This window comes from Chenopodium album, chromosome 7 (genome assembly GCF_948465745.1).
Source record: "Chenopodium album chromosome 7, dcCheAlbu1.1, whole genome shotgun sequence".
NCBI lineage: Eukaryota > Viridiplantae > Streptophyta > Magnoliopsida > Caryophyllales > Amaranthaceae > Chenopodium > Chenopodium album.
The window spans coordinates 36,164,949-36,189,405 of NC_137840.1; the positions used below are offsets into that span (position 1 = coordinate 36,164,949).

Sequence of the window (24,457 nt, forward strand, 5' to 3'; positions counted from 1 at the left end):
ATCCATGACACTCTCAAATTTTATCATCTTATTATGAAAGTGATCAGTAATGAAGATGCTAAGATTAGCAAAGTAGTTATAACTAAACCTATGCAATAAGTGAACGACAACATTCACAATTGCATGAAAGAAATCAAGCATATTAGATATAAGTGTGATTTCTATAGATGTTTTATAAAGAGTGATACTCTTAAAACATTTAGAAAAACCATTTATCATAAGATGAACCATTAAGGTTTTGGAGTAATTTAAAATTTCAAGCAATTTTTATCACTCCATTTGCTATTTAATTGTGGTGTTACTAGTACATAATTAACCTTAAGTAACACCCTAAAAGTGTTACATAAAATGGTGTAAGTGTTATTATAGACAATAGGTAACACTTTAGTGGGTGATACATCCGCCCATGTTACCTAAGGTCTTATGTAACACTTTGGGTAATATATGGTAACACTTTTAAAAGTGTTACTATAAAACATCTTATGTAACACTTTTTATATTATTAGTATCATTTTTAAAGTGTTACTTTTTAATTCTTATGTAACACTTAATTATCTCTAGTAACATTTTCCAATCATATAGTAATACTTTATCATACTTTATGTATCACTCTTGCAAACTAATATAACACCTTGTTGATTATTAGGTAACATTTTACAATCATCTTTTGACATTAAGTATCACTATATTTGGCATTATGTATCACTTGTATATTAAAATGTACAACCATGACACAAATGTGTAATTAACATATACGATAAACAATAATTGGAATTGATAAAATTTCATATATCCTTCCAAAAAAAAAACCATAAACACCAATTTTTTATCTCGCTAAACAATCTGATAATAAAAAATAAAAATAAAATATCAACTTCGCCACCAAATTCCAAATAGAATAGGCAAAATCACAATCAGCGTAGTTGCAAACAAACATCATTAATAATGAAGACCGTATCATCTTGTAGCTAGCTCGGTAGTAGTAGCAGACATCAATTACAACAGCAGATCAACGTAACAGCAGTAGTCAGCAGTAACAATGACAGCAGCTCTTTGCTTTAGACAAGGCATCATGAAAAGAAAGACAGGATTTCATCCACCAATGCAATCTCATATAAGGAGTTGCACATGTTCTATCTTTAGCCATGTTGAGTTCCTGCACACACAACCAAAAGAAAATGAACAATCCACTTAGCTAAAAAAAACCAACTTGTTACAACTAATTTATGCTAGAAAATGATACTGCACCTATTCAGGATAATGATTGTCTACATACACTAGTGGAAAAAAGGTTATCCGTAACAGGCAAAAAGGGCCCATCCGTAACGGGCAGCGTCCGTTACGTATGCCGCCGTTACGGATGGCCATTATTATTCGTCATGGACATTGTAAGTGCCCGTTACGAATAAGTAGTTATTCGTAACGGGCGTTTCATTGTAATATCGGTTACGAATAATCTCCGAATAAGACAAAAAATTAGGGGCATTTGTAACTAGCATTTCAGGTGCTAGTTACAAATACCCCTATTCTTCTTTCCATTTACCACCCAAATTATTACATTCTAAAAGACTTATTATTCCTTGACCTTGACAAACAACAATACTAATAATACCTGCATATTTGTAGTAAAATATCATGTAAATGCTAGACAAATCCTGTATTACATACTGTACTACTACTTGTTTTTTTATACTCTCCTATATACACTTATGACTTCCTGTTAAATTCTCAGCAAATTTCATCTGACATCATTATAACAGTTGCAGATAACATATCCCTTGCAGGCTGCAGCTGTATTGACCGATCTCTCGGACTCATCGATATTCCCTGAGGTCGAACCAGGAAGATTATGCATGACAGAGGAAGATGGTGGTCAAACTAACTCACCACTCCCATGAGCTGACTCCATAATAATAATGCATGACCCAGCACAAGCCTTCTAGTAAACAAAACACACTAGTAGAGAAAGACTTCTACATAACACCACATAAAAATTATCTGGTCACAGCCCATGTAAAGAACTAAAGAAGGCATCTTGATAAATATTCTCATCACCTTCACAAGTATATTATCTTTTATAATCCATATAAAACTCTAGTGTATACTCAATTTACAAAAGAGAGTCAATGTTCCAACTTTGGCCATTAGGAACAAAACAACATTATACACTCTTATCAATTAATCAAAGATAGCAAGAGATAATATAAAAAGAGGCCTACATAAACCAAATTGATATAGAGCTCTAGAAGAATAGTTTGATGTAAACCAAATTGCTTTACATAGAAATGTTACAAAGATAATAAAGAAAACAAAAGAAATTTGGTCTAATATCCCTAAATAAAAAGTAATAAAAAGAATATGATCCTTCTTCCTCCTAATAGACATATTAGCATCTATATATCCATAGCATACCTTCAAAAATAGTCAAAAGTCAGACCATAAATCACTGATGGGCATACATATCATTTCCAAGATACCATTAGTCACTACAGAATTGTAAATTATCAATCTATGTGAAAGTAAAAGGCATTATAATACACTTATCATAAAATTATGCATAAAAGAATATTAATCTGACAAACTAACAATAATTCCACACATTAAATTAAAATAATAATAAGAATAGTAATTAATGATTCAGTTGTGCCATGGCTATATGCTTTAGATCAATTAGTTCAATAAGGCCCATATACAGGGTCTGTTACACATCATGCTTTGACAGGACACATGCCATGAAATGATGCATTGATGCCGATAAGAAAAGTACATGGTGTGAAAGTAGTTTAGTAACTCACCTTGAATACTTCTCTGCCTTCAATTTATTCTTGGCTTCTTTTTGTTTTTTAACTAAATTGTAAAAATCTTCTGATTCATCACTATCTCCAGCATCAGTTTTGCCACCCAAACACTCTGGCTCATTAACAAGTTCAGCAGCATCATTAGCTTTTGACTTGATTCCGGCTCTACCCAGAACCCGAAGTTGGTGTTTCCATCTTCTTTCTCCTAGCTCAGCTCTTTCCTTTCAAAAAGTTGCGAGAAAATAACACTTAATACAAAGTTGCCAGACATATAATGTTTTTCATTGACAGTACATAAGCAGTCTGATTATACTACAAACAAATTCGAAAGGGGTGGTGGATCTTCTGACCTTATTAAAAGCAAAGAAAATACTAGGAAAACTTGCAATTGCTGGACAATAGACCATAATGAATAGGATCACATACATAGAGTGTGATTAGATCAAAGGTATCAAGTATGACAGTAAATGTAATGACCAGAAAAGCGTTTACTGTCAACAGATTGACATCCCTCATCCTACTGGCTATACCTGGCATTGAAGGTGGCAATAGATCATGATCAACAATCAGGACTTCTTCTCAACTAATCAAAATTTCCATAAGGCATATTGCTTTAAAACTTCAATTAACATCAGGACACATAAAAAGTTTAGGGAAATTGTTTCATGTACCTTTGATGTTAGAAAAATGCACGGTGTACCTAATTATCTAACAAATGCACATATCATTGACTTATTAAACCAAATGCACCGTATACCTAATTATTTAACAAATGCACGTATCATTGACTTATTAAACCAAAATCACGCTCACACACTGACTTCCTTATATATGCACTAGAACCGCCTAAAAGCATAAATTACATCATCATAATAATCATCAATCGTTTCAAGCTTTCTGTTAATTCTACCAATCACACCACAACAAAACTCAGTCATCTAGCTCAATTCATAACAATTCAGAGTAATTCTTTCCCTCACCACACATTTTGCAACATCTTACCCACAAATCAAAACCACCCATCAAAATTTACCACCAGTTAATTCCACAAGTACTCTTTTACGACCAAAAGACTTCCCAAAAAAAATCTTGTCACGCTTAATACAACCAATTTGAAAATTGAATTACAATATTATTGTAACCCTTATAAAAAGTTTTTTTTTTTTTTGAAAAAATTATTTTAGTGGATAAAAATCAAATTGTAATGTATCCAATCTAACCATTATAAAAATAATTGAAATAGGAGACAACCAAAAAATTATTATTATTAAAAACACTTGCCCGACAAATGTTTCATTTTCCTTACATTTTGCGGCCTGTCAATTTAAGAATAAGGAACTTGACTTAATGATTTGGGACAGGAACATGGCCAAAGGTGACCATCACGAGCCTTTTTACTATCATGATCCATGGCTGAAATAAGAATTAAATTAACGACAAACCCTCAAATGTAAAACAGATATTCAATGAAAAAAGGTATTTTACCTCAGATCTGCTTTATTCCAAACTATAGCCAAGATCTCCAGTCGACAGAAGACACCATCAGCGATGAACTTTCGCTGCTTGCTCATCTTAATCGCCATGATTATAGTGATTTTTGAGTTACGAAGAACAGAGAAGATAACCACCAAGGAGAGAGAACAGAGAAGAGAACCGAGGAGAGAGAAGAGAGAGACAGCTGCAAGCTTGCAAATGAGGAGCAAAAAGAAACAAAATGAGGGTTTTTTAAAAACAAAATATCCAGCAAAATTAACACAAACCCATAAATCATCCAAATCAAGTCACACATATTAGATAAAACAAACCCATAAAGAAAAAAATCAAAATGAACCCAAAAAGAAAAATTTTAAAAAAAAACCCCCTAAAAAGAGAAATTAGTTCACCTTCAGAGATAGAATTTTGAATCTCGGCACATTTTGCATTCTGAATCTACCGAATCTTCGCGAGTAATTCACCAACAGGACCCGGAACCACCATCGAAGCATCTTCAGTCGTAGAAGTTAGGGCACTATCTTATGCTTGTTCCGTTGTTCGTATATCCACATAGAGATGAAAAAAATGGAGGAGATTGAGTGAGGAGAAGAGGGAGATTGAGTGAGGAGATGAGGGAGATAAAGTGAAATGATAGAGGAGAGAGGAAAGAGGAGCATGACGGCTTGTGAAGAGTGAAAGTAAGGAACCCTAGTTATAACTATAAGAACGGGCTTTTCTCATTAGTTAGGCCAAATTCAACATTTATAACGGGCGCTATCTTGTCTGTTACGAATAAATAAGTATTCGTAACGGACATTATATTGTCTGTTACGAATAAATAAGAATTCGTAAATACTTATTTATTCGTAACGGGCAATATGGTGCCCGTTACGAATAATATGTATTTGTAACGGACTGTTATTTTGTCCGTTACGAATATGTTTATTGTAACGGGCATAACTTTGCCCGTTACAAATAGCCTGTTACAAATGACAATTTTTCCAGTAGTGATATAATGTGATAGCCATTAAAGCTTCATTTGCACGAGGTCAAGAAACATATACATAAATGAATGAGCTAAGTAATTGAGACCTTAATTAACATATTGAACCTGGACACAAAATAATGTAAAGTTATTATGCTAGAGAAAACCAAGAACATAAAATTTATGCATCAATTCAAACAAAATATAGAATAGAAAAATTTTCATACTCGTTCTTTTTCTATTCACGACTGTCTAAAAATAATATTCCAATTATAGAATTATTCATGTTAGTATATACTTATCTATCATTAACCAAGCCTTGTAACATTTAAAAATCCAAAATATCCTAACCTATACAACCAGATCAAAATAACCAAATCAATAATAGAGTCTAATAAGTATATGAAATTTTGACTCTAAATTTAATATAAATGAGAGTATATATGAAAAGAAAGCATACCCATAAACACTCAAATTGAGTAGCAGCAACTCACCAACTACCGTTATCAAACAACACCACAATTTCATTTTCTTCTCCCACTTTCTCTTACTCCACTTTTGCAATATCCACACATAAATAAAGAAAGAAAATTTTTATTTATCTAACAAAAACAGACGAGGAGACCCATTGTTATTTTACCAGCCAATATTCCTTTCCCTCTTTCTTGCCATAGAACCCTTGCTGAAACCCAGCTACTTTTCACACTTTACTTTGTCAAACCATTCAATCTCCCTAGAACAAGAAATAATTGTTTTAAGAAAATAGTACAAAGAAAATAAATGTTACTACATTAAATTTCTAAATGGCAGGAAAGAGAGTATTAAAATACTGATATCACAACCCAAATGGTAAAAAATTATACAATGAATATTAGAACTAAGAGTATAAGAGTAGACTTTATATATACTTTCAACAAGTCACATGCATTTAGGAAGTTCTCATGGCAATATGGCATCATAAGAGCCATGATTAATGTCGAAAATAGCCTTGGCATCCGACCTGTACCTAATATCAGGTTGTCAGGCTACAAATAACAAACTATGTGATCCTAATCGTCTGTGGGAATTTGAAGAATTAATAAATGGGAAAATTATTTCCAGAAAATATAAGCATCAAAACTGCAGCATCAAATTTACATAATTAATATAAGCCAAAAGTGGAAATTTTTTTAAGAAGATATAAGCATCAAAACTGAAAAAATGGAAAGAAATAAAATGAGAAATTATTTTCAAAAAATATAATCACTTTCTTTTACTCACCGTATCAAACATTTCCACTAGTCCATAGTCCGTCCAAACCTTGACCAAAAGAAAAAAGTCAAAGAGATAACGGAAAAGTCTAGAATGAAATGCATGATTCATAAAGCTTAAAAATATAAGACAGTTTAGGTTTGAAAGAAAAACAAGAGCTATATAAAGAACAAGTACAATGATTCATGATATGTATGCAGCCACTATACAATCAATTTGGAGTTATAAGGTAAAATATCCCTTACACCAGGACAAGCATTGAACTACAAAAGAGGCTATAAAATTCACAATTTCTAGAAGTAGGGCATGTTCCGATTAACTGAACTCAGCTGAACTCAACTGAACTGAACTTATTAATTAGTGATTTTTAACTACGGATTAGTGATCTTTGATTATTTATTGATTATTTATTACTATACATATGTGTATATACAAATGTACATAATAATAATAATAATAATAATATTATTATTATTATTATTATTATTATTATAATTATTAATTATTGATTATTATTATTATTATTTATTGATTATTATTATTATTGTTATTGTTATTATTATTATTATTATTATTATTATTATTATTATTATTATTATTATTATTGTTATTATTATTATTATTATTATTATTATTATTGTTATTTTTATTATTTATTGATGATTATTATTATTATTTATTGATGATTATTATTATTATTATTATTTATTACTTATTGATTATTTTGTTGTTGTTGTTGTCGTCGTCGTCGTAATTAGGGATGTCAGGGGGGCGGGTCAAGTAGGAGACCCGCCCCATCCCCGCCCCAATGGGGCGGGGATGGGTCTCGGTTTGGCGGGTGGTGGGGTGGGGATGGGGATAAAAACCATACCCGCCATGGGTGATGGGGCGAGGTGGATTTTAAGTTGTTCCCGCCCCGCCCCACCCGCCCCGCCCCGCCCCGCCCCATCCCCACCTCATACCCACATCTATATATCTTTTAAAGCAAAATTACATACTTTTATTCTATTTATAAAATAATTACATGAAATAAAATATTAATTATAATACTTGGTACGATATTTATATTATAACATAAAAATGTGTATAGAATGTTTTATTTTATACTTCGTATTAATTATGCAAGATTGTGTATTTGAGATACGAATATTAGGTGGATCTTAGGTGGGGATTAGGCGGGTCTTTGGTGGGGATTAGGTGGGGATGGATATCCAAGTGGGGGGTGGGGCGGGGATGGTTTTGGAGTTGTACCCGGTGGGGCGGGAATGGGGATGGGGATGGGGATGAAAATATTAGGTGGGGGATGGGGATGGAAAGGCCAACATCCGCCCCGCCCTGCCCCATTGACATCCCTAGTTGTAATAAGAGCTTAAAAGAATGAAATTTGACTTTATATCATTAGCAATATCATTAGACGTAAATTAAGAACTGAATAGAACTGAACTGAGCTGAACTGAATTTCAACGGAAGAGAACAGGCCCGTACTTACTTGTCAATAGCAAATATATAACAAACAAGAGATGCTCTCTATATTCGTAGAGGGGGGGTTTGGGGTAATTTAAGTATAAAGTCATCTTTGTTTTATTTAAATTAAATGCTCTTTTTTTCTTTCCTCATAAAACTCTTTTTTATGAATTCAAATGTGAGAGTTGAATACACAATTAAGGCATGAAGACAAATCAGTTATCTACATTGAACTCTTACCTCCAATCTCACCAATCCACTGTAGGTAAGGGCAAGATGAATTAACCAAATAGACAAATCAGCAAGCTCACCAATCCACTGTAGGTAAGGGCACGATGAATTATCCAAATAGTCAAGGTATTGCATAATTATATTTGCAACCTCTGTCTTGCCTGCTCTACTCTTGTATCTAACTAATATGGATTTGCTTGCATTAAGTGTCATTCATCACTGTTTTGTAGAAATGAAATGTGAGTCTAATTCGATAAGATTTGAACTCAAAATTGGTCATATATATATATATATATATATATATATATAAACGTAAAATTGGTCACATATATAAAATTGGTCACCTCATTCTATAATGTTAATTGTCCAAGTCAAAAATATCAATCAACAAATAATTCACAATATAATCACCAGGATTAACAGAAAAACCATCAAGATCTTGTTTGCTAAAAGCTCATCAATTAGTCCATTTATATCAAATAGAGAATTGACATCTTCAATGATAGCTAAAATGTCATAAGTCCATAGTTTATGAAATTATATCGGAAATTTTCTCAAATTTCTAGAATACAAATTCAATAAATCAAGGAATTCCATAAATCAATGTAGATATTCAGCCATCACTTAATTCGACTAACATCGTCAAAGCTTGACACAAGTATTGACGCTAGAATGTTAATTAACTCAAACAAATAAAATTAACCCAATTCAATAATTAGAGATTAATATATAAAAAAAAAATTAAAATTAAAATAAAATAGCAAACCTAAGAGTGGTGGTTTTGACAGTAGCAGGAATAGCGGCATGCATTAGATTGAATATCAAATATTATTCCTCCGATTATAACTAGCATTGCCTTTGATTTCTACCCACAATTACTTGGATCCTTGACAAACTTAAGAAGATTAAATTCAGAAAAGAAAAATATAAACCTTAAATTGGTTAGATTAGTCAACAAAGATTAAATTACAAGGTAAATCAAATCAGCAATAAAAGAAAAGAAGAAAAAACAAAAATCCCAATTTCATCAAAATACTTCGACCAATTCAGATGCATGTAAAATTGAGTATGAAAATAGTGAAATTAAACATGTTAAATGGCAAATTAAACGTCAATTTAAGAAATCATCAACAAGATTAGAGAGAAGGAATTGAAACCCTAAGGTTAGCTAACTCAACTTCTTGTTAATAATGGAAAGGGAGAGGGAACGATGATGGAAGCCGAACCTAAACTTTAAGATAGAAGCCGCCGATGATGGAAGCCTAGAGGTGCCAATCGCTATCTTTGCCTCTTTGGAGGTGGCAATCACTGGAGCACGAAGTGTTTTATACATCTTTGGTTTGGAGCACAGGTTGTGATGGAGGTAGGCTGCGGTGAACGGGGGCTATAGTGCAGCACTAGGAGCGAGAAGGGGGTAGCGGTGAAAAAGAGGTGTCGAGGTGCAAATTCAAGAGAAAGAGAAAGGTTGATGGAGAAACCGAGAAATACAAGGGAGGAAGATAGGTTGTGACTTGTGAGGGTCTTTTTTATTTATATCAAATTAAGTTTTACAACTACGTGTTACAACCAAGTGATACCTAATATTAAAGTGTTACTATAAAGTGTTACCTAACATTAAAGTGTTACAAAAAAAATGTTACCTACTATCAAAATGTTATAAAAGTGTTACTTAGAAATCAAATAATCATGAAATTTTTAAAATGTTACCAATTGATGTTACTTAAGCCCAACTGTGTAGTAGTGTAATTTAGAATTAAATAATGAGTCCATTCGATTCTTAGAATATTCAAAATAGGATATCAAGACTAGTCTTGGTAAGGAAACACCTATGAAGTGAACGTTGAATGTTATAATCGAAAATTATCCCTAATCGAGGTCATTTAAACGATGGACGATTAATGACCAGTTGAGATTAGTGTGTAGTTTGATTCATAGCACCGTTTCATGTGCTACAAGGACATGATTGTCATGAATCATTTGCACAGGTATTGGTTTAGAACCATACTGGATCGACCTATGAGAATATTTTTTAAGAGATTAAAAATTGTCATAAGTATACTTCTCATTATTGCTATCGGAACCTTTTTCCCTGACCATGAATTTTGTGAGCTTTCTTGTTTGAGTACTAGTCCGCTTTGATGATTGTCAAACGTCTGCCGTAACAGGGGATTATAACGGCATCACTCATGCGAATAGGTCCTCTTAGTAAGAGAAGCTACATTACAAGACTGGGAATGCCCCCCTACTAACAATAGGGAGCATGTCTTGTTATTTACAAGGCCTCTCGAAGAGCAAGACTGTGAAAATGCATGGTCGTGCTCAAATGAATTTTAGAAATCATCTGCTTATTGACAGTCAAACTCGGATTTTGAGAAACACTTTTGGACGTAATAGGGATGACGAATAATCTTACCCTATAGTTCATGAAGAGACATGAAGAGACATAAGAAAGGGGCTATACACTGAAAGCTTACTTGTCCGGAAGGACAAGTGGGAGATTGAAAGTAAGGAATGGTGTCCTTCAAACAAGTGTATTATTCTGATAGTGGGTTCAGAATTATTAGAAAGCTAATATATTTAGTAGGGTCAAGTGATCGGAATGCCTAGGAAGAGGCCGCTTCCGATCAGTAATATAAATGTATAATTAATATTACAGCTTAATCTTGACTGAACCCTTCAAGTCACACCCAAGCAATGAATGAACCGACACGACGAATTAATTCGGAAGAAATGAATGAGTCGCCCGAGTAATTAATATTTAGACGTCAAAAATTCGAGCTTGGAGTGTCGAAACCGAGCGTCGGAGAATCTCAAATGTCGAGCCAAAAATTTAGGATTTGGCAAGACGGGAAAATGCTTCAAGTAACAAGTAAAATCCTAGCCATGCGAAAGACTAGAAGAGTGCGCCAAATAGGAGCGTGCCACGTGGCAGCGCGCCATGTGGCAGCACCACATTGGCAGCCGCCACGTTGGCAGCCACCTAGTGGCAGCCACCAAGTTGCAGCGTGCCCTTTTTCTTGTAGTGCTACCACAACTTCACTGTTGTACTAATGACTGGTGTAGACATCTACTTTTGGCCTCCTGTCAGCGCAATGACGATAAATAAAACCATCTTCGTGTTGGATCAATGTGAAGAATACTTATGGAAGAACACTTATATAACAACTAAGTTTTTTGTTTATTCACCATAAACCCTAAACCTTTTCAAATACACCTTAACCCTCAATTTTTCTCAAAAATATACCAGATACCCTTAATGACTAATAAATGTAAGCTTTATCAGTCTTTAGGGTTAATTATGCCCTGAAATGTAATACCTCCTATTTTTGAACCGTATTTTCTAATTAATTAATTAATTAGTATTTTCTTAAAAGGTTATTTTTACTAATTTATTTTACTATTTGAATTTTTGAGCCAAAATTATATTTAAATTTTGGCGCCAACAACTTTTTTCAAAACTCAATTGTTATTTTAGACTTTGAATAAGATTTATTTTCCATTTATTATTTAATAAAATTTGGATAATATATATATATATATATATATATATATATATATATATATATATATATATATATATATATATATATATATACATATCATATATTTTAATTAAACAAAATTATATTTTAATTATTTGATTAAGAGGTCTGAATTTTCTAAATAATAAGCTATGATTTTCGAATTTTCTAAGTTTAGAAAATATTATTTTCTTAATTAATTATTTTATACAAAATATATTATTTACACAATCAATTTTATTCCTAAAAACTGGCAAAATAATTGCCTAAATATTTAAAGGGAGGTCCGAAAATATGAGCTTAGGAAAGCTCAAATTTTTTGCCACCATGTTGTATTTTGAGAAAAATTATTTTGGTAATTTTTGTAATTTAATTATCTTCCTCAATTCTATTATTTTCCTTAATTTTTATTTTCTATCTCTTAAATATTTGATCATCTTATTTCCTTATCTTAAATCGTTCTTGATTATTCCCCAAGCAAAGCCATTTGCCATATTATTTTTCATAACAACATACTTTTCATAATTAATTATTTCTTAGTCACCATAATATTAAACCTTCATTCCTTAATTTTTAAACTCTCTTCTCCAAGTAATATCCTTAAACCAATTTACCATAATTCTTCCTACATTCTCCTATCATAATTCTTGCATGAGCTGTCCAATAAATACCCCTCATACCTCTCATTATTCACACTAAAACCCAATTCTTTTCTTGTCTCTTACTCTTCTTTTCCCTCAACCTTTTCCTAATTTTCTTCTCCTCTTTTCTGAAAGAAAATCAACTTCTATATCTTTGGATCCAATTTTCGGGAACTTCTGGTAAGTTTTGGGGTATTTCTATTTCACATAAAATTGTTCCTCTCAAAAAATCTTTGAGTTTAGGCTCAAGAATCACCCAATTCGAAGTTATTTTGAAGGATTTATGACCCCTACAAGTTCTGCCTATTCTTTGTAACGCAAATTCAATTGTCTTTAATTCTATTTCTCTATTTTCTCCATGGTTAGTTTTAAAAAATATATGTACTTATTTCAGAGCTATAATTTTATATTAAAATATTATTTTTAAAAGAGTGTTATAGTCCATGCACATTAGATTTAGGTTTTGTCTAAAGATGTTGTGATAACATTATGGCTATGTTAATTGCAAGCTAGGTGTATTCATGATTGAACTTTAAAAGTGCAAAGTGTTGATTGATATTCGGAACCAAGGTATGTTTAGGTGGCTAGATACCTTCGAAAGTGATTGGTTTGAATAGCATGTTTTATATGATTTTATTGTTAATTGAATTAAATTGATTTGAATTATGATTTATGAAATAAAGTATAATCGGAAGAATTGATTTTAATATTTGTTTTAATAAACGTATTTTTGAAGGATATCTTAACATCATGTTTTGAATGGTTTGAAATTATTTATAATGTTTAAAGGAATTTGGCTGTTAAAAATATGTTGGATAGATTTAAAGAGTTTTTAAAAAGGTTTTGAAAGCTTGTTGAATTAAATACAAAAGGAGTTTTTGGTTATACTATTATAAAGTTTGATTTATTCAAAAGAGGAATTTAAAGAGGATTTAATAAATTATAATTAAAGCTTTACAAGTATGTTGATAGTAATCCCATAATGCGGATTTTGTTGATAAGAATATGAACTTTGTATGACCTAGTCTTTCCTCAAGAATAACCTTGTAATAGAAGCAGACTAGTTTGGGGGGTGTGCACACTTGGGTGAAGAATTGGTTTTAAAAGAAGAATTGGTTTTAAAAAGAGGAATTGGTTTTATAAATCATTTTTACTGAATTATTGATATTGTTTTGAGAATATTGAGAATTAGTTTGAATCACTACTAAAAAACAGGCGATTTTCATCGGAAACACCCTGTTTTCCATCGGAAATCAGGGCTCTAACGGAATTCTGTCAAACAATTGGGTCGGAAACGCGTTGGTAGGAAAAAGGCCTTTTCCAACAGAATTTCCGTCGAAAACAGTTTTCCGACGGAATTTCCAATGGAATTTTCTCTCGAAAGAGATTTTCTGGCACCGGAAAAGTCTGTCAGATAGTTACGACGAATACAAATTCGTAGGAAATCTTCGACAAAAATTCTGTCGGAAACCGCTGCAAAAAAAAAAAGGCGCCCCACTGTAGGCGTCGTTCGAAGTGTGCCTACGTTAAAGCATGTTGTGAATATGCTTTGCACTCTTAGGAAGTGGGAATTAACATATACGATTAAGGACAAGGAAAGTAGGGAGCTGCCAACAAGTTTTTAAGGAACTTGTAAACCGTTTACGGATCATTTAAGGCAACCACGAAAAAAGGGACAACAATAAGCAACAACGATACATGTGAAGGTTACACCTCATTCATAATCCATGAGATTACTAAGTTCATATGGTTCGGAACCACGAAAGGAGGATCGGGATGATGGTATGAAGTGAGTCATGGAGTCACATTTGCCCGTATTGGCCTCTACTCGATTCTTATAGTAAAAAGTGATTCTTGTAAACTCAAAGGCATGCAAACAAAAATTCAATTTTCTCCAAACTATTATTAGAGTAAATTTGTTGAATATTAATGCAACACATAATTCTAAAATATTAGTGATCACTTTAATTAATAACAAGATTAAAAAGGAAACGAAACCGATCGTCCAAATTATCTTATTAGTCATGATTTTCAACTACATATTCCCTTTAAACATTCATAGTGATCAATAACAATAGAATCAACATTAATATTGGAAGCAATTTAACAATAATCCAACAATATTAAATCTTTAGAAAAATAATAGAAATAAAAGGAACATAATTCCTTACATTGATTTTGCTTGCTTGCAATTATAAAACAATAAACGAGTTAGTAACTTCATGGAAATAATAAAACAATAACTAAAATGAAATTAAATAGAGTTGATTTGGGGCCAAAACCTCAAATAGTATACCTTTCACGCCTTTGTTTAAGGACATAACCTCGAGTAAAGTACAGACTCCTTGGAGTGCTTAAAGGAAGTATTTTGAGAGAATAAGGTAGGCTGGTGTTTAGGCTAGAGCATAGAAGAGAGAAGAGAGCATTAATTGATGCCACGAACTGCAGAAATGAGGGGAGTATTTATAGGGAAAATGAGCAGAGGAACCACATGGAACCCTAAAATGACAAAAACTCTAAAAAAAGGTTGTTGCGACACGTCAGCACTATGCCGCAACACAGCAAAATATGCCATGACACGGTATAATTTAGTGTGATGCGGGAAATATTTCACCTACAGAGGATAAAGCGCGTGAAGTCTGACACACGAAAAACACCAGAATTTCCCGTGTCACGGCATGAGCACCATAACATGGTAAAATATGTCGTGATGCGGCAAGATTTCCCATGGCGCGGCACCTGTTACCATGACACGTTGGAATTTATTTCCATTTTTACGTCCAGATTCATCTTAACCCTAATTACGCTCAGCATTTTTAAGTGTCGTTTCATAATTTCGGGCTATTAGGTTTATTATTTATTAATTGGGCTAAAATAACAAATAATATGAAATGAATAAAAAAAAAAGTTTGGGCCAAAATATAAATTGGACAATGCTTTGACTAAACATTAGGACTGATCCGTTGACTACTTTATGAACTGAGTTTGATCGAATATGAATTTTCAGCACTCCCGGGATTAAATACTCAACCCTACCAAAAATGGCCACGATCAGTACCGCCACCGCCACAACCAAAAATCCACTAGTTACTCCCCACAGCCCCCACCACAGCTATCAGCCCCCACCTCCTTAAACGTTAACCCATGATCTGCAACCTAAACCCACCACCACCTTAACCCACGTTTACCCACGAAAACCCACCACCACCTTAACCCACGTAGACCCACCACCACGTTAATCCACGATCTGCAACCTAAACCCACCACCACCCTAACCCAGATCTACAACCTTAAACCACCCGAACCCACGCACCTAAAACCACCCAAAAACCACACCCACAACCACCCGAAAATCACAATTAACTTTAAAAAAAACCAGAAAAAATCAAGAAAAAAGAAATAAAATTATAAAAAAGAAAATATACCTTATAAATTAAAAATGGCCTTGATTTTCAACTCAAATTTGGTTTAAAACGGCCAAATTTGACCATGAAACCTTCGTTCTTGCCAAATTTCGGAATATTGTGATGAAACCAGTATTTCGGCCATGAAAACCACCAATATTCTTGCGTGGTGTTAATTTTAAAAGCGAAGAAGAAGAGAGGAGGAACAACCATGACAAATAAAGAAGAAAAGGAAGGAGAATAGGAGATATAAAGACGAAAAGGAAGGAGAAGAGGAGATAGAAAGAAGGACGAAGGAGAAAGAGGAAAGAGAAGGACGAAGGAGAAGGAGGAAAGAACATAAGAGGAGGAAAGAACAGAGGAGATTTGGAGAAGGAGGAAAGAGGAGAAGGAAAGAGAAAGAATGAAGGAAAGAAAGAAAGGAGGAAAGTGGTGCCTCCACCTAAATTTAGGGTTAGGGATTTGTTTTTTTAAAAAAATTATTTTAATGGGTTCCATCGGAAAAATCTGTCAGAAAGCACTAATTTTCTGACGGATTTCAATTCCGTCAAAATTTAAATAATTTCTGACGAATTTATCCGTCGAAAATTTATGACGAAATTTAAATCCGTCGTAAATTACCTATTTTTCGACAGATTTAAGTTCTGTCGAACGTTTTCGACGGATTTATTGAATTTGTTGGAAATATCCGACGGAATGTAAATCTGTAGGAAAATTCAGTTTTTCCGACAGAATTACGTGTTTTACGTGCCCGTAGAAACGTATCCATCGGAAATCAACTGATTTCTTGTAGTGAATCATGAGTTTTGGAATTTATTGGAATTGGTTTTAAAAGCATGTTTGCAAATAAATTGAGTTTACATTATCTTGCACTTATAGTACTTAGCATATTTTGCTAATTTTTATTTCCTATTTGTTAATTTGGTTCGCCCTGTTTACCTTAATGGTAAGCGTGTTGTCTATTTTCAGGTGAAGTCATGAATGAGCATATGGGAGTCACGAGATTAGCTTCACCTTGTTTAGGAATGTTGGTTTTGTCTTTATTTTGAGTACTCATAACAATATTACTATTTTTATAAGCATTAATAAAAGAGAGTTGAGTTTCCGCTGCAAATTTTATTATTTAGTTAAGTATTTTTTAGTAGCCTTGCGTAATCTCGCGGCGGTAATACTCCTAAATCTATCTCTACGGTAAAATTATACTTATTATATTAATATTTCCGTAGAGGGATATTTGTGGGTGCTTGACAGGGTAAAGTCGTATCCCCTAATCAAAAATAATACCTAAATCCTCTAACTAATGTAGATAGGGAAGTAGGGTCGATCTCCGCAGGGAAACAAGTCTTTTTACTCCTAATTAATTAATATAATCTAAATTATCTAAGTAACCAATATTTATATTCGAATAAGTAACTAAACTACTAAGATTGAGAATAGAGAGAAAATAATATATGAAAGGATCTAGGGTATAGGTTCACCAATAAATAATATTACAGGGTAAAATATAATAGTCATTCATCAAACATACATCAATCAGATTATAAAGGGCTTTCACTACGTATTATAATCACAAAATTAATTTACCGGTATTAAATCTCATCTTTCAAATCTTGAATTAACCATTTATAAATTAACTTGCCTATTGAAACTAGACCCAAATATTAATTCTCATCTGTCGAATCTCGAATTAATATTGTCAAACTCATGCATAAAAGATCAGGCCTAATCTAGTCACAGAGCATTAATCCAATCAATAGGAAATTAATTTAGCATTGATAATTAACAACAACAAATTACCCCTTCATATTATTTATTAGATCCCCATAAACCCTAGAAATTAAACTACTCACAAATCATCATGACTAAACTAATCAAATAAATGAAGCAAGACATGATAAAAAGAATAAAGTAAATAACTAAGATTAAGAGAAGAGAAATCGTTACCAAAATAAATCTGGAATTAAGAGTAGAATTAAGAACAAAGGTTTAGAGAGAGAATTCTAAGAGAATAATTAAGAGAGTAAAGAAAAAGTAAAAAGAGAGAAGAAGAGAGATCCTAAAATCGTATTACGGAGGAGTATTTATACTCCGTTACAAAAATCCTAAACTAAAACAAATTAAAACGACGTTAAGCGTCAACTAATAAAAACACGCGCCCGATCGGGCGCGTCACCAGGCGCCAGCCTAAGCTTCTCCCGCCCGGCCGGGCGCGCCTCCGGGCGCCAGCCTCTTTGGCCGGGCGGCTAAATTAGGCCACTATTTGGACTTCGATTGGGCTCCAATTCTTCGGTCCAATCTGGATTTCCTCTTCCGGTCTTGAATACTCGGTCCAAATGCTCCGGTATCACCTATACCGAGCCCTTAATCACCGGTTCGATGGCTCTAACTGGCCCTGGGCTATAGAATATGGTCGTGCTTCTCCAATGTTCGGGATTGCTCCAAAATATCTCGGGAAAATACTCCAAAAGCATAAATCCCTGCAAAAGTCAACCAAATCTACGAAAACACTAGAAAACACCAATTAGTAATAAAAGTGGCTCTAAAGAGCCAAAAACACTACTGATTATGACCAAGGGACGGGGGTAAAATACTGTATAAAATAGACACATCAAACTTCCCCAAGCCAAACCTTTGCTTGTCCCTAAGCAAAGATCTCATCAATGAATCAATAAATATGCTTCACCCCAAAAAGTAAAAATCAAGCACAAACGATCTAGGGTAAATCAAATAAACATGCTTCAGAGTCAACCAATCAAATCCATCCAATTACCTTTCTTCCCTAACAATAGTCAAATAGAGCAAACCACAAGAGCATATAGAATTCAAGACTAGTGCTCACACACTCAACTCTCATTTATGTGGCGAGTAAAATATGTACTCGATCGCTCTCCATCCAACCCCTTTATGTGAACAATGCCCTCCCAACTCACACTCTCGTGTGTATAAAACAATGAACGCTCAATCCTACTAGTTGACACGAAATATGCCAAATCATAACTTGCATTGATAACAACACTTTCACATTCATACAATTCTATGCACAAAGGTCAGAAGGTCTTTAAAGCTTGTAATGTAAGGCTAGGGTAAAGGGTAGGATAAATTTGGGAATAAGTGAGAGAAAAGCTATGCTTAAAGGAGCCATATCCTAATAAAACCCATGATCAAAATAAATAATGATCATACATCTCCAACAACATAACCAACTCTAACATCAACCAAATATACTCCAATCATAATAAACAATCCCAACTCTTACAATTTCACTCATAAGATATAATAATGAAGAATTAGAGTGAATAAACAAACTTTATTTTCCAAACTTGAATTTTTTTCATTGAGGCTCAAAATTATTTTTCTTTGATCAACCTCCAAATAGAACATTTGAACATTTTTTTTCTTTCGAAGTTCACTTATTTTTTCACATTTTTTTTTTTTTGAACTTCTCTTTTTTTTCATAATATCATATTTTATTTTTTCAAGAAAATATAACTCTCAAACTCATAAATAAATAAACATGAATAACAACAAAATAACTTCTCAAAAGCCCACCCTAGTTGTGCAAACAATAAGCACACTACAAACTCCCTCACCTCACTCACTAATAGCTCCCCCAAGCTAAGCTTGGGACTAGTAACCAATGGGGCAAAATAGGCTTGTAATGCGCCTAATAAACAACAAAAGGTCAAGGCAACACGTGGGTAGCAAGAAGGGAACAAATGTATCTACAATATCTGGAGGCCACCTAAAAGAACAAATGCCTTTGTCCTCCACAATGTGCATAATAATGAATCATATAGACATTACTTATAGTTGCAAACCAATACTCAAATTCATTGACATACCAGGAACTATGGAACTATCACACATTCCTTACCAAATCAACTAGTCAAGCACTTTATTCACAAGTAGTTGGACAAAATTGACGCATGTTAAGGTTTCAAGGCAATCAAAAATCAAATCATGATTAACTAATCCACAATGCCTATTATCAATAACCAAGAATCAAAACAATTTTCTCAAGTAAGGGGCACAGGGAAGCATAATTTATAATTCATTGGAATGTATTTTTAGATTTTTTATTTTTCAATTTTTTTTGTATTTTTATATATATATAAGAAAGCAATAAAACTAACCTAGAAAGCGAGAAATCTAACCTAAGAAAACACACCAAAAATAAAAGAAAAGAGAAAAAGAAATATACCAAACCAAAATCTCCCTCAAGCCAGAATCAGACAATGTCCTCATTGGCTCAGAAACTAGCCCAGCATAGCTAGTCCTCATCATCCTCATCCATCGAGCCAAAACCCGCACCTCCACTGCCACCTGCACCACCTGCACCAGAAGAGCTACCACCAAAATAATCAGCGTGAAAACTCCCCCCCGCCGGTCCCCCGAAAGGAATGTCCTGCCCGTACCCGAAGAAAGAAGAATAGTCAGTGTAAATACCACGGGCAGTGGGATCCCTATCTTATCCCTGGGGTGGAGGCTGAAACTAGTCAGGGTGAATACCGTCATCGGGAATGTTGCCCCGACGAGCATAATCATCGTACATAGGGTAGAGAGCTCTACCCTAGTTCCTCTCTAGGTACCCTGACCTCTGGTCTATGGAGCCTACCATCCTCCTAAGGTCAGTATGGGAATGCTCTATACGTTCTAAGGCCTGACCTATACTCTGAAGATCCCAAACTGGGTCAGAGTCAACATGAGGGACGGAGTGGGACATACGAGGTGGAGAGAAAGCCACCTCGGGCTGAGGCAGGGGTGGTGGAACTGGTGGTGGTGGTGCCTGCCCCCTAGCGTTGGCAACTAAAACATCATAAGTGTAAGAAGGTTGCCCTGGGGGAAAGGCGGTCAAGTCTGGACTGGGTAGGGGAAAAATGGGCAAAGGTTGCTCGTTCCCAGTCCGAATAGACCAAAAGGGTGTCTGCTCGCTATCCGGTCTAACCCACCCCACATCCTCAAAATACCTAGCAGTCATGTAGGTATCTGGTCCACAGTTGGTCAGCTGGCGGGGTCCGTCTACTACAAAACCGACCTTTTTCACCGTTATTCGAGTGATAAGGCCACCTAAACGGATAGGGGTCTTGGAAGTGGTGCTGGCTGTGGCATGCCTACTCAAATGGTGAACTATAAACCTACCTATGTTCAATTTCCCGTACCCGTACACATAGTGTCCTATGACAGCTAGTTCGTTAGATTGAGCGTTATGAGGCTCGGCCCTACCTAAAAAACACAAACCCACACATCTTTGCCAGATTTTTGGGACAGGGTGGTGAATAGGTTTGGTATTAGCATGTTGGGGGTCGGGGGTAGGTAAACCAGTCAAAGCATAATATAAGTCACCCATTTTATAGTCCGCATGCCACTGGTGAGATAATTCAGAATTTAATTTAAAAATTTTACAAAATTCTACAAAAGTTAAACTAATATTTCTATTGTTTAACCTGAAAAATAAATTTGGCCCATTTCTACTACTAACAACATGAAAAGTGGACAAGAATTCACAAGTAAGTTCTCGGTATGTAGGATAGTGCATGTCAACAAATTTTCTCATGCCAATGTCATTCAAAAATCGTTTAACAAAATCATACAAACCAAATGATTCTAGGGTAGGGCGGTGTAACCACCGAGAAGGAATTACCTCACGACCGATCAAATGCTCTAGCCGTTCCTTTTGTTCTCGGCTCACAATCCGGATCGTCAGCCAGTACGGGAGTTGCAAGTCCAGGTCGTATTCCTCCCTCGAACTGGAGCTCCTACCAAAAATGGACCTATCCCTCTTTGAAGCCATGTTCAAGAAATGGGTTTGAAAATTTATTGAATTAAAACTGAAAAATTTTTATACGAAAGTGAAGAGGATGAAGAGAGGATCACAAATATGTAAAGAGTTTAGAATTTGGCTAAGAAATGGAGGAGAAATCTTAGAGAGAAGGTAGAGAGAATTTGAGTTTTAGAGAGAGAAAATAACGGAGGTAAGAAGAAATGAAAGAAGAAGAAGGGGGCGGATACGCTCGCGCCCGATCGGGCGATCTAAGTTGCCTGATTTTGACCAATTCTCACGCCCGGTCGGGCGCCGTTCGCCCGGTCGGGCGATCTATATTACCAATTTTTCCCTTGGTCTCGCGCCCGGTCGGGCGCCCTTCGCCCGATCGGGCGATCTTGAGGTTCAAAATTTCGCCCTTCTCGCGCCCGGTCAGGTGAGGCTTGCCCGATCGGGCGGATAATTTAGTCCGTATACGACGAATTTTGCGCCCGGTCGGGCGAAATTACTTATTATCAAATCCTTGCTCTCGCGCCCGATCGGGCGAGCTTCGCCGGGTCGGGCCCGAGACTAAATCGGCGAAATATTAATTTTCTTCTTTTCTCCAAAATTTGGCTAACTCTTTTCCTTCAAACCTGTACAAACACTCATAAAACTCATTAAATTCCCTCATCTCTCCTCTCATAAGAGAAAAAATAGAAAAACTAGACTAAAAAGCATTAAAAATACGGGTTGCCTCCCGCAAAGCGCTGGTTTATCTAGGTCCCGCACAACCTTCTTACCAAGTACTATTTCTAGGACCCTTGGTCTAACGCTTGATCGGGTGGTTTCTCACCCGGTCTAGCGGTGTTTAGGCTGCGATACGGCTTCCTGACATACCCTGTGGGACGCCAAATCTCCTTATCTGGTGGATCCTCCTTGACTTGGACCGGGGGATCTTCAATGCTACGCACTAAAAATCCTCCTTCGATCGAAGGTTGCTCCAAATTGTCATTGCGTTGAACACTTGCAACTCGATCTGGCGGAACACTTACCGTAGGCTCGATTCGCACAACTTGCTCGATCGGTTCCACTTGTTCATCCTCGAAACCAAGACCAACATTGTAGAGTGCTCTTTCTATTGCATCGACTTCCTTTTGCCATTTGTCTATCTCATTTGAAAAGGATGCAACACAAGATACCGCCTCCAAGGGATTTTTTTCAAGAGCTTGGGGCTTGTTAGAATAATTTACAACCACATTAACACTGAAACATTTCTCCTCAGTCATGGAGCTTTTAGGGATATTATTCAGATTAAAAACAACTTTATCATCCCCTACTGATAATTTTAACTTACCACTTCTTACATCTATGACTGCTCCTGCAGTGTTAAGGAATTGTCTACCCAAAACAATTGGGGTTTGCATATCCTCAGCCATATCAAGAACAACAAAATCTACAGGTATATAAAATTTACCTACTCTAACGAGGACATCCTCTAAATCACCTAAGGGGTATTTGAAAGAACGGTCGGCCATTTGTAGAGTTATATTGGTAGCTTTTAATTTACCCATATTCAACTTAGAACACACAGATAATGGCATGACGCTAACACTAGCACCCAAATCACATAATGCATTATCAATCAAGAGATTGCCAATATGACAAGGGATAGAAAAACTACCCGGATCTTTTAATTTAGGTGGAGACTTATTTTGAAGTACGACACTACACTCTACAATGAAAGCTACTGTCTCTACCTCACTAATAGACCTTTTTCTCGTCAATATTTCTTTCATAAATTTTGCATACGAGGGGATTTGTGTGATCAATTCAGTAAAGGGAACTGTTACCTTCAAATCTTTTACCACCTCCAGGAACTTACCAAACTGCTTATCCAAGTTTGTCTTCAATTGACGATTGGGGAAAGGAAGTTTGATAATTGGCTTTGGAGCATTATTATTCTTGTCTGGAGTAGCCACCTTCTCTAGAGTTGTACCCTGCAATGTAGAATTAGATATGTTAGTATTATCCTTTAAACCCGCAGGGCTATCAACCACATTGTTTGGTTTAACGGAATTAAGATTAGCATTATTTAATAAAACAGGTTCATCAGCTCTGGGCTTAGAGGGCCCTTCATAATTTGAACCACTCCTTAGAGTAATTGCAAATGCTTGATCCGTAGACCTAGTCGGCTGTGCCGGCAGAGCTCCCTGTTGGCGGGCTTGTAGAGTAGCGGAGAGTTGCGCAATTTGATTATCTACAATTTTATTATGCGCTAGAATTTGATCAATTGTCACATCTCTGCTCTCCATGTGCTTTTGCATATTGGCCAACATTGCTCTAATTTCCACCAGAGAAGGGTCAGAAGATGAGGAGGGTTGTTGTGGTTGGTTCTTCTGGCTAGCATTGGGATGATAATATTTTTGCTGCTGTTGTTGCGGCGCCTGTGGTTCTTGTGGTGGTGGATTTTGAACATTAGTGCTCCGGTAGGAAAGGTATGGATGATTCCGATACCTAGGATTGTAAGTGTTGGAGTATGGGTTATTCTGCCTATAAGCTTGGAAGGCATTAACTTGCTCCACGAAACTCCTGCAATCCTGCTCCCAATGACCTACAATACCACAATTTTCACAGAAAGCCTCATTAGAATTATTATTAATCGCATAAACATTAGCTACATTAGTAGTGCTCAGATTATCTAATTTTTGGCAAATAGAGGTTAGTTGGGCCTGCAAAAAGGATACAGAGTCGACACTATGCTTCCCCTTGTTAGCAAATCCTCTAGGGTTCCCATATTGGCAATTGTGTATCGCCATGTCTTCAATAACCTGACCTGCATCATCAACATCAAGATTCATAAATCTCCCACTAGCTGCAGAGTATAAAATTATTCGAGAAGAATTTCCAAGGCCATTATAAAAGGCTTGGATTAACTGCCATTGCGCT

General features: G+C 35.2%; 1 protein-coding gene across 5 annotated transcripts; it reads right to left on the reverse strand.

Moving 5' to 3' along the window:
• Positions 1-742: 742 nt before the first annotated feature.
• Positions 743-9,691, reverse strand: LOC145638999 (uncharacterized). Of its 5 annotated transcripts, XM_081690095.1 has the most exons (7): positions 9,429-9,691; positions 8,969-9,097; positions 8,212-8,421; positions 4,682-6,555; positions 4,284-4,483; positions 2,796-3,014; positions 743-1,156 (listed from the first exon to the last, which is right to left on the reverse strand). In XM_081690095.1, the coding sequence occupies exons 4-7, from the start codon at positions 4,781-4,783 to the stop codon at positions 1,111-1,113; spliced, it is 567 nt and encodes a 188-aa protein (XP_081546221.1). In that variant the 5' UTR covers positions 4,784-6,555; positions 8,212-8,421; positions 8,969-9,097; positions 9,429-9,691; the 3' UTR covers positions 743-1,110. The 5 variants fall into 5 exon arrangements, with proteins under 5 accessions (XP_081546221.1, XP_081546224.1, XP_081546222.1 ...); XM_081690098.1 differs by lacking the exons at positions 8,212-8,421; positions 8,969-9,097 and having other exon boundaries at positions 4,682-5,989; positions 6,517-6,555; XM_081690096.1 differs by lacking the exon at positions 8,969-9,097.
• Between the last annotated feature and the right edge of the window lie 14,766 nt (positions 9,692-24,457).